At 34.4% G+C, this 17,321-nt stretch overlaps 1 protein-coding gene across 5 annotated transcripts in view; it reads right to left on the reverse strand.

Annotated features, from left to right (window-relative positions):
- The window catches only part of csmd3b (CUB and Sushi multiple domains 3b), a 561,056-nt gene that overhangs the window by 418,914 nt on the left and 124,821 nt on the right, over positions 1-17,321 (reverse strand). For all 5 annotated transcript variants that reach the window (XM_088601884.1, XM_088601883.1, XM_088601882.1 and 2 more), the window contains exon 3: positions 2,440-2,552. In XM_088601884.1, coding sequence (XP_088458010.1) covers positions 2,440-2,552 — 113 coding nt within the window. The remainder of the gene's footprint in view (positions 1-2,439; positions 2,553-17,321) is intronic.

The following is a 17,321-nucleotide window of genomic DNA, read 5'->3' on the forward strand; positions in this document are numbered from 1 at the left end:
AGGAGGAAGGATATTAAAACAACTGGCAAAAACTCACATGAACAAGAGGGGAACATGCAAACTCTATGACTGAGACTGGAGACAAACTTAAGTCCCTGGATGTGTGAGGAAGTAGTGTTAACCACAACACACTGCATTCATTCATCCACGCATCCATCCATTTTATAACCACTTCATGCAATTCAGGGACGCAGAGGAGCCAGAGCCTATCCACCTATCCAAGCACCAAACATAAGGCGGGATACACCCTGGATAGGACACCAGTCCATTGCAGGGCAGACACACTGTCAGGAATCCAATTGGTAGAATAGGAGGATCCTTATGCAGAACCGTGAATCCCGCAGAATGTGGAGTAGTACAGGGACAATCCAAAAGACGTAATTCTGGGGCTTGGTCAATAAGGGAGGCAATGAGTTCGGTAACAAGTGAAATCCAAAAGACAATCCAAAAACGAAATCCAAAAGGCGTGGTCAAAAAGGCAGGAGCAAAGATTTGTTACCAGGAGATCAGTCAAAAAGGCTAAGAAACGAGCACAAGAGAATACTACAGGAGGCTTCTCAATAGTGAGCAAGGGTTGGTGTGTGAGGAAACTTTAAATACTGAAGGTAAAGGGATGTGGTTGGATAATTGGTCCGGGAGTGAGAATTTGTGGAATCTGGTGCATGTGGGAATGTGACGTGTTTAATTAGGAATGGGATTGCGAAACAGTGGGTTTGGGAATGCAGCGGTGTTTGCGAGGGAGAGCGTGGGGGGTGACAGGAATAGAACGGCGTTTGCGAGGGAGAGTGTGGGACATGACACACACACAGAGACACAGATAAGCATGCACTAATACCAGGGCCAATTTTTCCCATAAGCCAATTAACCTACCAGTATGGCTGTGTACCGTGTTAAGAAACAGGAGTACCCAGCAAAAACCCATACAATCATGGGGAGAACATACAAACTCCATGCAGACAGCAAACTAGGAATCTAATCCCAGTGCTGTGAGAGAACAATGCTAGACTCAACAGCATTGTGCCGCACTACCACACAATACCACCTCAGTTAATTACTATGCCGTTGCTACAATACTCATTAGTACTGGTACTCCTTTTGCAATGAGCACTATTGCTACCAACAGCAATAATAATATTTTGTGTATATACTACATACCTCGATATTAAGATATATCAAATCTGTGATAAGCAGAAAACATATGTACTTTTTTCATACACCTGTTCTATGAATATTAATATTGAGTTGTTCAATATTAAAACCAAATTCGCAGGCATAATATTTACTTCATTAAATAACATTAATGTGTTTTTTGGAGTTCTTAGACAGACATCAGAAATAATGGCATGGTGGGTAAAGCTTTAGTGCTAGTCAAGCAGGTCAGTATTCTAGGTATCCCCAGTGCATAATTGCATGCAAATAAAAATAAATTAACAGCTTGATTGTAAAGCTAAACTAATGCCCTTTTCTCTACCATCTGCCACATGATTAATTATGCACTTCTGAAAGCAGCATTCACAGTATGTATACCTTTTACTTGATTCAGATTAATTTCTTTACAAACAGGGCTTGTAACTTTGGAGAAATACCAGCACAGTCCTCAACAGAGCACTTAAGCCTCTACTCAAAAAATTAGTAAAAACTGAGAAGCATTACAAATACAATAAATATCTTTAAGTAATACTTAATAATACCTTAAGGAGTAAATGTCTTTTACAGAAAAGTGATATAAATGCAAGTGCCTTAAACATTAAAAACAGTTCTGATTGAAAAAAAATCAGTGTAATACTTATAACAGTAGTGGAATTAACAATAACAAAGGACATTTATCATTGCAATTTGCTTCTTTTTGAAAACGAACCACACAATTACATTGCTTTGCATCTTGCACTACACATTTACACATACTGTACCACACTATACCATTACAGAAGTTAAAAATAAATAATTAATAACACATTAAAGAAATTATTACATCTGTGGACTTGTTATGCTCTTCCATTTTTGTATACTTAATTTCAAACCCTTCTGTCTGATAAATGTTCTTGTGAACATCTTTTTTTTAACATAAAAGGATATCTATCTGTTTCTAGGCAACCTTATGACATTGCCTTAGCTTGTAATTATATCAAAGCTTGACTGACATTGATCAAAAAGCTGCTTTATAATTTATTAGCAGGAATGGGGAGTGGTTGTTCATTTATGAACTGCTGTAATAAATGTATGTTCACAATCAGAGTGCGTGTAGAAGATGTAATTTGACTGCTTCATCTTCTGGATTTGTGCATTTGAGTGAAAGAAGTATAAGGTGATGAAATGCTCCAATGAGAAAATGAGATACTGTATACAGTACATTTAAACAAAACAAAATAACCAGTACATCATAAGTACATAATATGAAATACATATGATTATTTCATTTATGACAAGAACGTCTCTTACCTTCATAATAGATTTTAAATCCATGAGCACTCACTGCAAAATCACTGGTAAGACGCAACGAAAACACAGATCCAGTACTTGTAACAGGAGGTGGGATCTGGAAACCTGTTAGCCTGTAGAAAGAGACATAATGATAACCATTTTATTTTAAACAAATCAAAATCCTTTTTTGGTTATCACCTGTAATATACAACACAGGGAGCCAATTGAATAGTATTTACATTTTGTTATTTTGAAGGATATTAAAAATTGGAAGCATTACACATGCAAATAAACACTAAAAAGTATAACTAGAGCATTGACTGTACATTGATGCATTACCTTTATACAGTATACTGTATATAACTGACAACCCCTCAAAAGAACAGAGCTATGCTTTGAATAAAACAACCTGCTAGGCTCTGGTAAACCATATTAGGATAAGTTTGGATCTGCAAAAAAATTGTGTCAGAATATCTGTGGTATTCCGGAAGAGTATAGGTACTCTGCTTTCAAACACAAAAAATGTATGAGTTGTCCGAGATGGTCTTTCTAGTCCAGATACAGTATCTGCAAAAAAGCCCTATTTAAACCTAGATTTTGCAACTCATCTCTAATGACACCAGTATAGGAAAGTGATACGAACAAGGACAATGAGCATTGTTTTCAGAAGTCTTTATTGCTAAGTTTCATGAACCTTAAGAACACTTTTTGTGCTTGTTGCCATTTTGGATGGGGTGAGAACTGCCAGATATTTTCTTATCTGCCATAGATATTTTATAATTGTATTCAAACTTCATATGAAGAAGCTGTACCCCTCTAGATTAGTTTTTTTTATGTCTTCTCTTATAAGTTAAATATCTACAAACTTGAGTTTATCATTTCCTGGGGAGAAAGTTCACTGTCCTTACTGACCATGAAACACATGGATGTGTCTAAAACAGGAGAAAAATGCCACAGTGAATCATTGGTTCTTAGCCCTCCCAGTCATACTGCTTATTCACAGAGCACTGTGTTTGGATGATACAAAGAAATACCGTTGGTCTCTCCCATGCACAGTCTTGTTTTGTTTTTTTTCACGTGCTCTTACCCAGGGGGCAGGTACATTTCCAACTGGCAAATAAGGGAGACAAAAGGACAGAAAAGAGAGAAAACTGGGAACTACAAGTTAAGTCTTTGATCTACCACAGAACAGTCTATCATGGAGCTAAAGAAGTTAAAACCCAAACATACATGTACATTTTAGACAACTACTGTTGTGTGGGGGAGAACTTTTCATGCATGGTTGTAAACGGCATATGGTGAGCCATTTCATATGGAATCAACCAAAAAATGGTCAGGAGAAAAATTAGAGAAAAGGCTAGACTGTGATATTCAATTTTTTTACATCCTTATTAACCAGCTTTAAAATTATTATAATCTCCCTTCTATGTTTATCAGTGATGAGGATATGGATGTCTTACAGTAGTGTTGGGTACCCAAACTGAGTCAAATTTGACCACCTCTGTCTCTTGAATGGTTGGTCATTCAGCTTTAGGAATCACGCTCTGACCTTTTGTCCCCTGGAATACCATTTATTGAAATTTTCACTAAAAATACCATTACCAATACCATACTAAAAATAGGTCAACACGTAATTCATATGGAAACATTGGAGCCAACTGAAATCAATCAAGATGGAATTACCCTGGTTTCAGAAAGAAAACAAAATAAACAACAACTCTAAAAAATAGGCTTTTGCTTTGGACTGTAAGCCTTATTTGTAAGCTGTATTTGTGTAGAATGGAGAACTCTATTTACTTTGCACGTTTATTGGATTTCTGGGTGTTGTGTGCTTACACTCTTTTAAATGCACCCTAACACACAACCTTTTCCTAATGCATCACATAAGTAACTTTCATGTCTCTTGAGCAAGATGAAAGAGCTTGTGTCCCATGTTTGTCCTGGACTTTTCAAATACAATACAGGTTGTCTGACTCATATCTTTCGTTATGCAATAAATCTAATTTCTGTATCACTTTAAGGGAAATTTAAATCCTTACAGTTTATGGTTGATACTGTAGTTCTAAATTGTCTATGCTCTTGTCTTAACTGATGTCACAGAATATCCAGATAAACACCTTGGAACATAACAATAGCAAAATAAAACAAAACTTTGCCTCAAAAAAGCATCCACAGAATGTCGAAATATCTTAATATACAGTACTTGTAATAAAAACCTACTAAATGTATTTACAGTACATATTGTCTTATCATTTTTTAATTAAACTTCCATAGTTGTCTTATTTTTAAGAACTTCAGAAGTGATCATCTTAACTTGATGTTCACCATATATAATTGCTCAAACATAATGATCAAAATATTTACTTTCATCCTTTTCTTCCACCCAGATTTACATATAAAATATTTACAGTATATATATTGCACAGGTACACATTCAATGTTTACATGTGTGATGATTCTGAAACAGAATTGCAGAATTGTTTATAATCTTTTTTTTTTCAGAAAACTTTCCTATTCTTAACATTTCAAGATGAGATCATGACAGTTTAAACATTTCAATTATCATACATGGAGTGATTGCCTGTATAAGAATCTTTTTTTTTTCCTGTGACGGAAAGACTCTTACTTTGTGTAAATAATGCAATACATAGTAACCACTCACACAAATAATTATGGAATCTGAAAAAAAATGAATTGCTTTTAGTTTTTTTTTTGTAATAAGCATTGGTTCCCTAATGTATTACCAGTTACCTCATAATTATCTGTAGAAAACAGGAAATTAGTTGCATCTGTAGGACAGAAAAGGCATGCCGACTCATTTAACAGTCTTAATGAGATTTCTTTGACTCTCTCAAACAAATCCAATACTCTAGGACACCTACCATGAGCACATCACAGAAATCCAAAGGATGGCAATCGAGGAAAAAGTGCCCGGCAGTGTTAACTGATTTTTTTTTCATCTTGTAATTCCATTAACAAGCAGAATTAGCATTTAAATCTAGTAAAAAAAAAACAAATATCAAACAACGAAAAAACTAAAGCTCATTCCTGTATTTCATGAACCATGGAGGATGTTCTATTTTCATTTTAATTCAGTTTCCAGTTCAAGCTCAATGCTTCGCTTAAGGGTCTAAGAAACAATCTATGTCAGACTGATGCTATCAATATTTTCTCAGCATTCACTTTTTTTTCTCATTAACAGCATCTATTCGTTTTCAACACAAGCCAATTTGTGACCAATTTCCCTTTATTAATTACTTGTCTCACTCATCTCAGCAGGTTTACAGAGAGCCATGTAACAATGAACTGACAAATCATTAGTCTTTGTTCTGAAACATTTTTATTGTTGGATGTATCTTCTTGTATCTATTTTTAACCGTTTTAGTATCGGTGTCAGTTTAAAAACATTGAACGTATGGTAAAGGCATTTGATTTAATACAAAAGTACATTAAGTGACTGCTAACTGTGCATGGGAATCGCTTCTATTTGATTACAATTGATCAGCCTTTTTATTAAAAATATTTTTTCATACTGTTGGATGAATTAGCCGAATCTATCATATACAGTACAGTATCATCAAGAAGTAATTCAAAATATTTTAAATACATTCCATTTGGTTAGGTCACTTTTAATGACTGTTCTTCCTGCAAATTCACCCATACAAATATTTGATTTTACTCTTTCTGGAGCACTCTGTTTCCACTGATAGAAATAAGATACTTTACTTGACAGTTTGATCTATTTTCAAACTCTACATCCCTGTAAGAACTGTTCTAGTAGGAAAAGCAATTTAATTTTAAGAATTTTCTCTGTCTATACTATTTTAATCTTTTTTTTCTGAATTAAAGATTACTTTAATCTGCAATGTACAGTAATATGTACAGCATAGTGTAAGTCTATTATCAATGTACAGTAGATGACTACACACTTAGTGATATTAAATTTAATTTGTTAAGATTTTACTCACTCTATAATTTTAAGTATCTTCACAATTCCCTTGCCACTGTTAGTTTGCTAACTATTTCCTTGTAAATACTGCACATAGGTCAAAAGGAAATACGTTATAGGCAGATTCCTGATAGATCAGAAAGAACGATGGAACTAGAATGGATCCCTGTGGCACACCTACTGTATATTGAACCATTTATAATAACACAGAATTGTTTTGTGTGTATTGATTATTACTGATGTTGTTTCTTGTTTGAGAAATTCCTGTAAGCAAAAAAAATACCTCTTCTTTCAAATTTCATGTAATTTTTAAAACTGCTTTTTAAGATTTAGATATACTTTGCCTTAATTCTACCCATATGTAATGTAGTTTCCTATGTTGGTTGTGCCCCTTTTTCTGATACATTAGAAATTTATTTGAGTTTATTTAGTGTTATATTTTATTCCTTAGAGCCATGGGGCATTTCAATTTTCATTCTAGCCAAGCTCTCAATAACTTAACTGAACAAATTACTGACTTATTTTGCTAACATTAATACGCTTTTAGTAACTGACTGAGGTCATTGGAGATACTGAAAATACCTTAAGATTATATAGCAGGTTTTAGCAAGATTAAACCTCTACATACCGTACATTAAGGGTCATTTGTGGACATGGTGTTGCTTTCATCAACATTTTACATACTTCACATAGTGCATACAGATTACATGACAGTTTAAACCTGTCATGGCATAATTAATCATAATATCATGGCGTTGCTTGAGTACTGTATGCCATGAACTGTTTTTAAACCACAGAATGATAAAAACAGGAAATGTGGTACAGTATATAAATATATTGCCTACATCCCTAGGTGTATCTTTACATCCTTGTTGGACCTCCTTCTATGATGCATACTGTAGAAATGCCACACTAACAACTGTATATTGACCATTATACAAACTTTATGAAAATGAAACACTTAAAGTATCTTCAGTTCAGATCTCAATTCAGAACATGTCGTATACAAACAGTGGATAGAATGAAATGTGCCCCTTTTTTCTGAAGGTTAATTTTGAAAAAAAGATACAGTATATACTCATGCAAAAAGTTTCTTAAAGCTAGAAGCCAGTGCTTACTGATTCTGCTTCGGCTTCACGTGAATGCCCTTAACCATAGACTTGGCATACTATTAAATTACATTAACTTTTGAGATACTGTATGGTGAAGATTTGTCTGTTGAGGTTAAACAAGCAATATACAGTATTAAGCCACGAAACAGAAATCTGAAGATTCATTGGAAAAACCTCTCATTTACTTAAATTATCAATATTGCCTTGTCTGAAGGCTGCACTTTTCTTTATCTCTCCTACAATTAGTTGACAAAGAGAAGTATGATTTGCAGCAATCCTACAAAATCATTATTCTGAATGTGCTAAACCATTGTGAGTCAGCAATGAATCTGAAACCTCTAGACATCTACTTTTCTCAGTACAGCAAACGTCACTTTCATATCATCTGTACCTATTGACAGTTCTTTTTGTACCATATGTTTGTACCAATCAACAGTTATACTTCTTTATTGCATTTTCTATAGAAGGACAACACCACTCATGGACAATACCATTCATAGCCTATTTATACTGTCCAGAAAATTGGTAGCATAAGGATTAAATGATGTACTGTACCTATTCTGTACTCTGTCACAAAACTGCTACCTGGTCACAGAAGCATTAGTCAGTTCTATCTCAAGTCATTTCAAAATTAGGAACTTCAAAGAAATTCGGCAACTGGCCTTTTTGGCAGAGCCTTCTAAATATGCCTTAATTTCGTCGACTGTTACCAAAAGGTGTTATAACATCATAACTTAAACTTATATTGTACTATACATTAACTATATATTATATTATATATTATAATATACATATTCTTATATTGTATATATATATATTAACTTATATAACTTATATAATATAAAAAACTAAAATGTATTTAAATAAAAATGACTAATAATCATAATACTTATTTAGAGCCCTGCCATATTTAAATTAATGTGTGTACATACTGTACAATGAATTGACTGGATCGGGCTTTATTATTTTTTTGTTTGTTCTGTTTTGACAGTGTGCTTTTGTCACAGTTGCAGGTACAATATATCTCATAAATGTTCTAATATAACAAAAGAAAACCACCAGGTTTGCAGTCTAATGGAGTTCAGAGATAGTCTTAAAAAAGCATATAGCTAAAGAAGGGAATTGGGCTTGTTACAAAAGAGATCAATGTTGTTTTTGTTTGCTTGTTTGTTCATTTAAAGGATGAGACCAATTTTTAGGTGTCTGCTGTTATTGCAATGACAGTTTCGGGATCGTTAAGCTTGTTAACTATGGAAAAGCATTTCTCAAACTGAGGGTCAAGTGCCCCTGGGGGTCAGAAGGCCTCACAAATGTGCTTGGGAAGTTGGGATGAATCTATTTCTTTTCTTTGCCTTTAGCTAAACAGTCAAAACTATTGCCTTGTTTCTTTTTATAATTTAACATTGAGTCAACGTCTTAAAACAGTCATCATGATTTTATGCTCGTATATTAAAATAATGTGTCTAACAGCCAGACACATATCTGATTTTGTCATTTCATCTGAAGAATATTATTTTTAGAAAAAAAAAGGTTTTGGTTAAGCAAGGTTGTTAAACTGTACTCACACTGAGATAAATCTAATGATCAATGAATGAGTGAAAGTTTTGAATGATGGAAGAATAGAATATACATTGGGACCAGTAGTTACAACAGTCTTGCAAAAATATGCAATATGGTATTATCCATAACTTTTTACAAAGTAGCTACTGTATAAGATCATGAAAACCTTTGAGAATTACACAGTACATAAATAATTGTTATTGTTGATCATCCATTAAAAACAACTAAAATGGCATCTAATTTACCTTTGCAGAGAACATAAGGTCAGAACTCTGCCTGATGTATGTAAAAAAATATACCCATAATATACACAAGTGAATACAGAGTTTTCCAAAAGAATGTTATATTGATGCTATACAACTTAAGCTATGTCTTTAAAATTTTACTTTTACTTCAAAAAGCTTCAAATGTGCTTTATATTGTCTCAGTTTCAGAATACAACTTTTCTCAGAGGTACATAAAAGAAACAGCTCCGTATTTGGGGGGAAGAACAACTTGCATCATCCCACGCTTCTTACTGAGAACAGGGTTCTGATCAATTTCATGATAATGTAGCACCATGTTGATCTAAACGTTGCTTCAGAAGTTGAAGCTATGTAACTGAAACTATTAAAAATTATAATTAGAAATTATACAGAACTATCAGAAAATAAATTTTGCATTGAAATACTAATATGTCAAAGATCCTATAAATGGGTTTCTATCTCAGTGTTCCTAATTCTGTAGAAACAAAAACAAAACAGCTCTGTAATAACATTATAAAATCTAGTTGAAGTGGTAGGATATGTGCCATAAAAACACTTGCAAGTCTTTATTTTGTGTGGATTTTGATGCTGCGCTCTTATTAAAATTCTTATTTTCTCCCAGCCAAGACAAGGAATCTCAGTAATAAATATACTGATGAATAGGATGTAATTTATTTTTAAATTACAGGAAAATGCTTATTGTAGCCATAACAAACTTTCTATTTTTATAATTGTTTGCACTCTCTGATTAGAAATTCACTTTGGGACTAATTACCAACAGTGCAGAACAAGCATAAGCACAAATACAAAAGGCTGAGTTGCCCCATGGTACTGTGTAGTCCTCACTGTTGCCACTTCCACTTCAGTCAAGTGAGGCTCACTTACCATTTACCAGAGATTCAAATAATGAATAAGTGAAGCTCAGAGCGTACATTTATTGCAAAGTAAAAACAATTCTAATAAAAAAAAAACACCGAACAGAATATTAATTGAGTATTACAATGTACTGAAAATAGTCTGTGCTACAATCAAAGTAGTGGAGCATTTCATGGGGAACATCTACCTATCAAATTGTAACTCTCAGACTAATGCATTTTCCCTGCCCTTGCTGTCACCACTAAATTACTTTACAGCTTTCCTGAATATGTCACAGGTACATAGCTCTTTCACAATTTGACAGGTACCCATGGTTCTTGGTAAAACACACTTCTGTAACAATGAGAGATGGAAGCAACATATAATTAATTAAAATATGAGACAAAATTCAGCCCATGCTAATCATTTCTATTCAGTTGATGAACAGATAAGCTCTTGTAAACCAAACAGGTTTTATCCACAAGAAAGCATAAAAATGACATAAAAAGACTGTGTATTAAAAGCTTCCTTTTGGCAACAAAAACAGCAATAAACTATTAGCTTAACTATTAGTGCTGGAGGAATATGTAAACCATGTTTAAGGGAAAGTTTGGCTTCTGATGTTTTTCTGGCATCGGAGTCTTTGAATTCCTTTGAAAGGATGCATCTGCACAGACAAAGGTCTGTGTAATCATTGTCAGGAAAGATTAAATGGGAAAGTATAGACTTAGAAAAGATCTTACTGCTCTGATATGTTTCCTTAAATGATTAACTTGTCTTCTTCCATTTTTATCATTGTAAATGACAGGGTACCTTCTGCAGGATACTGTATGCAATAAATTATATTACTGGACAAGCATGAAGCCCTTGGGGTGATCCTGAATTAACCCAAGTGGCATTTATAGATTTAATTTTGGATATGGATATGCAAGTGACAGTACTTTTGTTGCAGCAAAATGTGTCTGGCATGGATGGACACAGGGAACTGTGGACAAGAAGACTGTGTAGACATACAGTAGGTGCCAGATGTTCATTTCTGATTACTGTTCACTTGCTAAATATATTTACTGGCAGCAGATGTCAGAAAGTTTTGATTTATGGTTTTTCATCAAGGATACACAAAAGAGCATGCAGGTGTTACAAATAGCCAATGCCAATTAATTTTGTAAGTGATTACAACTTAGCCACAGTAAGTGGTGCAGGGCATTGAAAAGTTATGCCATTGTAGTCTAAGGTCTTGTTGTCAACCTAGTAAAAAAAAATCATTATCTACCAGGATCAACTCAGCAATGCAGATCAATTAGGTTGTCCAGCTCAAACAAGAATTGACTTTCAAGTGAATTCAGGTGACACTCGATCCTTTGCCGAGATGAGAAGGATTAGGTGAAAGGTTTAACTGGTATTTAAGTAAAATGGACTTGAAATCCTATGAAGAACTTTAAAGTGAATATCAAGTTTTTATACTGTACATTCTGAGTGACACCACTATTATTATCACTCGATTTGTGAGATCTACATGTTTCATTGATGTTTCAGATCATATGGTCTTGGGATGCTTCTGCATTCAAATTTGTTATCCATAGACAAAACAAAGTGGATATAATTTTAATAACTCAGCATTTACAGTATTATGCTATCAGCTAGCCTGATATCATGAGGGTTCTCCACTGAGGCATGAATCTAGACGTAACAGCAGTGAGGAAAATACCATTTGTCCTTATTTGATCACTGAGAATCAGGATGATTTATTATAGGTGCAAAAAAGCAAATGAAAGAAAAAAGAAGCAGGTAAACCATTGAGCAGACTATAAAATTAAATTGTTGGTGTTCAAAGAGTATATACAGTATGTAACATTCTGGAGACAAACCATATTTACATTGTGACAAAAGTGGGTTATATAAAATATTAATGGGATTTTTTAGATCACATAAATCAAATAAAACATTCCAGGTTTTGTTTTTGACCTACAAAAGAAAGCAGTGGTCAAATTGGTCTTGATTTTGTTTTTTTTTTATATTTTCTGCTCTGCTTTTATTTTACTTTAATCAAATAGGTAAAGACCAGGATTTTTTAAAAAGTCACCACGACCCCATGCTTTCAAAATTCATACCAATAGTAAATCGAGTAGGTAGCTGCGTCAGCATGCGTAGACTGCAAAGGAACAAGTACAGGTTTATTCCGTGCGGAAAATAAATGTTTCGGCTGTGGAGCCTTCCTCAGGTCTCGATTATTGTTCCTTACCAATAATATTTTTTTTCTTTAGAAATATGACAGAAGCTTCTAAAAATAGCAATGTTAATATTGAATTTGTAATTAGCAGCTGGCAGATGGGTTCGATTTTAGATTTATTTTGTGGCACAAATTGAAGAAAGGAGACTTTAGTAATGGGGAACAAATTGAGAAAAAAAACTGAAGACAATTCACTGAATCTGGAGTCAATAATGCCTGAAGCAGGGGGTCCAGCCTGCAAAGCTCATTTGTTAGGCCTTTGTGACAGCTGTGGCCAGAGCATTGGCCAGGATTCTATTTGGGCCTTGTCTGAGCCAGCATGGTCCACAAACAAAGCAGGCACACTTGGCAATGTTTCAACTACAATCTCACACATACAGCACTTCCTACAGTACCTGCCTTTGTTCAATCACAGTACCCCTATTTGATGATCACAGATCTATAGTAGCTTGACGTGGGCACGACTTCGCACAAAAATTGTGGAATAATGGGCACCATGAGCTCTATACAGTATATTCTCTTTGTCCAAACTCAAAACAAATTTTCCTCAGTGACTGATTTAGTCTCAGTAAAACGCATTTCTAAGTATTTATTTTACAATCTCAAAAGTTATCTCTGAATTAGTAGGAATTACCCTATAATAAAGTTACTAAAGTAAAGAATGAAAATATAATACATTTATGATCATCAAGAAATTTATCATTGCATGTGTTAAGTATTAGATATGATAGTGTTAGGTGTAATGTGGATGCATGTGAGCTTGTACGTCCCTCCGTATAGGTGATACTGATCGCTAATCCCAGCTTTAACTGGCCTTGTCATCCCATACATTTTGTAACATTCTGCTCCTCGAGCTCAACTACTGGCATTACAACCCCGAACCCTTTTTACCTACTCCTTGTATATGTTTTGCCAACAAATTGGTAACAAGGGAATATGCTATGATTTGCAATTGCATTTAAACAGGGTGTATGTTCAGTATTGCAAAATAAACACCAAAGAAACAAAACTAAAAAGATTTGGAGAAATATACAATACTTTGTTGAAGTCAATGTGAAGCTGGCATGTTTGATTTTGTATGCAACTGGTAGATGTTGCCAAAGAGCAATAGCAGTAGCTGTAGAAGTAAATATAAAGCTATTTTTATATTGATGTTTTCTTTCACATGGTGTCCCTTTAACCTTTTACTTTTGCTGATTCTGTTTCACAGTTAAAAGCTCTAAAGCTACTTCACAAAACATAGCAAGCAGCTTTTCAGTTGTCACCATGGCCATTATGTGTTAGTCTTATCAATCTTTCCAGCAGAGATAATATGTGATGCTGATCACTAATGTCAAAGTCCATTTCACTCACATTTCAGTCCTACAGTTTACCAACACATATACAGGTTGTTCTCAATGTACACAGAAAATGTGTTGCTGGAAAATACTGCAAAATGCATACATTTCAAAGTAAGTTCCTATAGAAATGCTTGTAGAGAGGGGGAAAACATTCCCCACTCTCAACCAAAAGTGTGAACTCTGAAATAAAAATAATCACACAATTGTACTCATATAAAAGGTTATACAACTATATAAAAAATCATTTTTTAACTAAACATTTGTTAATGTTTATCATCATTATGAAATTTGTGAAGGTAATATTGCTTTAAGTGGTGGGTGGTAAACAGTGTGGTAAGTCTTCGAGTCGTGTTCAGAAATGTATCTGAACTGCACAGCTATTTTCAGTCCTTTTATTCATAGTGAGCCTTTTAAATGGTATTTATTTGTTAACAAATTTGATTCTGAGCAAAATAAGCATACATCAAGTTTATTATTTGCATAGCCAGTGTGCACCTACTTTTTAAAAGCCAAACATGGAAATATAACATTAGCTAAATGAACCCGTTCAGTTTTGCAAAGTGCATGGCTGGGGGATAGTGGGGCACAGTAGGGAACACTACCACCTCTCAGCTTATGTCTGTATGTGTTTTCTGTTTTCATGCCGGAAGCATGCTGATTGGTGTATACTGTATAGATGGGCTAACTGGACCTCATGATGTTATTTTCAAAACACGGCAAAATTAAAATAAATAGTACTGATCTTACCCGGTAGGTAAAAAAAACGTATGTTCACATAATACAGGAGTACAGGGATAATAAAGGTTTCAGTTCTTATCCACTAGGGTTCAATGTAAAGTTGCATCTTGCAGAACCTGCATAATGTCATTCAAATTTTGAGAATGTCATGGTGGCTTTGCCAGCAAGCATAATCTACCACTCAGTCCTCACATGCACATTGGAAATGCAAAGTACACTGGAAGCAGGGCAGGCAGCTGTACATCCTTCAAATAAGGCATCCACAATCACTATTACAGGGTCAGACACAGCTCTTGACCTTCCTGTGGATGTAAGAGGAGTCCATGTGAATGTTTTCACACTGGCTGCTGTGGGATCTGAATGCATAAACCAAAACTTATTTCCGGGCCAACTGGATGGTCCCCCCCTTAACAATATTAAAAAGTAGTATGTAGGGATGTCAACTACTGCATCACAGTTAAGTTACATACTGAACATTACACATAAATAAAGTATAAATAAATCTCCTACCATCCCAACTTAATTTAATTCACTTTTTTATTTACTCACCAATTACTCACTCTAGTTTTCTTTGGATATCATGAAAAAAATAGCATGACCAGGACTGTACTTACATTTTTTTTTTACATAAAGGCTACAATTGGAAATAGGGCAAAGTAGCTGGTGTGTAGTTTCCTTTTGTGAAAAGAACTATCATTTATTTCCATTTCTGTGTACTTTCATAGCTTTCTAGCTTCACACATTATGGGGTTCTTTACAGGATCATACCAATCCTACAGTGTGAGTGACAAATTATATGGGTATGAATGGGTTCAATGGCAGGCTTTTTTTCTCCTCAGCAGGTCAAATGGGTGATAATTTGAAGCCGTTAAGGTCTAGTGCATTTTTGACATATCTGCATGGGTAAAGAATTTTTTTTCCTTAAATCATGTAAGAATATTTGGAGGTAAATATCTAGTCATGTGAAACATTACCATTAAATATTAATATACTGTTGTAATCTATCTTGCTTGATGTCACAAAAAATGAAAACAAATGATATCTCAATGCCCAAAGGATGCAGTCCCACTGAAGAAAAAAGCCCTGCCATAAATCTTGTTTTGCGTAGGTGGCTCATACTGGCACTACTTCAAGTTCTATATAAGAGTTTCTTAAATTACTCAAAGATGACATTCTGATAATGTTGTGAAAAAAAATCAGACGAGAATTTTGAAAAGAATATTAGTAGTATTTGGCAAAGGATACAATACTACTGGAGTTATTTTCCTAGGGGTCAAGCTTGTAGTATTCCTCTATGCCAATAGGTGGAATGTAATTTACAATCCTGTATGTTCTGTCTTTTCCGCCAGTGAACCAAAAATCAGGAAAACCTAGTGTACTGGATATTCAACTATTAAGAAATAATAGCACTCTTCATTGCTAACATAAAAAGCTTGTCATTAGATTAGAGTTTTTGCACATTTGAAGTAGGAGAACCTGAAAGGCTCATTAAAAATCAGAACAACAAAACATCACATATCCCTGTCTAAAAACAGACAGTGTAAAATGTCACAAAAAATGTCCTATCATAAATGCCCAAAAGAAAGACATTTGGTAAAATCCAATTCATACAAAAAGAAAAATGCAACTTCTGGACACTATTTTCTGCTTGATTTGAACTATATATCTCAGATAATTAAATATGTCTTTGTTTCTTAATCACAGAGTTTGAACAAGAAATATCAATGTAACCAGTTACAGCTTTTATCCCAAACCCCAGGGCTTAGAATTTTTAATTATTCTTTATTTGCCTAAGTAGGGTGTCCTGATTGGTCTGACACTGCAGGGATTCTGTATGCTTTTTGGTATTAAAACTCTGTAATACCAGCCTACTTCTGAAATTTGCTTTCTGGGCATATTTATTATATTCTTAGAAATGCCCACTTCTGAGACGTATTATTGAGAGTTATAATAAAGCTGCTTTTTTGGATACATGTCAGCATTTAAAAAAGAGCCCAGAGAATTGAATAGCCCTGCTCAAATGGACCATTTTTAACTGCTTGAGAAAAAAACAAAACAAAAAAAATCTTTCACTAATACCAGACTTACAGGACAGTAACAAAAAACCTTTTTGTGGTGCTGCGTTGATTTTTATTTTTATTAGCATGTTTTACATTTGGGAAGATTACACAATTTAAAAAAAAAGGTGAAAAATCAGTTAAAGGATGGCATGACATGATGTTCTAAAATTCATGCCCTGGTTGTAAATAGATCTCCTGTAGAAATTGTATCACTCAACTCAGGATTCACTTAATGTAATCAAAGTAACAATATAAAGAGTTCTATAAGCATTTTAGCATTATTGTTTTTTTTTCTCTGTGCTAAATGGTGTGGCAGCATAGAGGAGAAAAAATAGTCTACTAATTACGACTACTACTGTACTAATCTGTGTCTGGAGTCACACATGGGCCCCCTTCCACTAATGTCCAGGTGGATCCTTTCCCTCTATATACTGTATCTATCATTTTTTTATCTCTTGCACAGACCTTCACATCTGAGTGCTCTCTCTCTCTTATTCAGCACTCTTACTCCCATCACCTCGTCCTACTCCCATCTCGATAATTCTCTTGCTACAGTAGGTATATCAACAGAACACCCGTTACTCGTCAAAGAGTGTTCATTACGATGTTCTCTATCACACCTACAGTAGCTCACAATAACCCAAGCAAACTATCCTTCTATAGCATTTTATAGCATTTATGACATGTCATGTCCTACATAGTTTCCTCCACGATAGCTAAATCTAGTTCTCTCTCACCCACTGTTAGTGAAGTTAGTTAGTGAAGGTAAGCCAGGGCATTAGAAGACGCCGGAGGCCGAGTGTTTCGAGTT

The sequence above is a fragment of the Lepisosteus platostomus genome, chromosome 12 (genome assembly GCF_059453375.1).
Source record: "Lepisosteus platostomus isolate fLepPlt1 chromosome 12, fLepPlt1.hap1, whole genome shotgun sequence".
NCBI classification, from domain to species: Eukaryota; Metazoa; Chordata; class Actinopteri; order Semionotiformes; family Lepisosteidae; genus Lepisosteus; species Lepisosteus platostomus.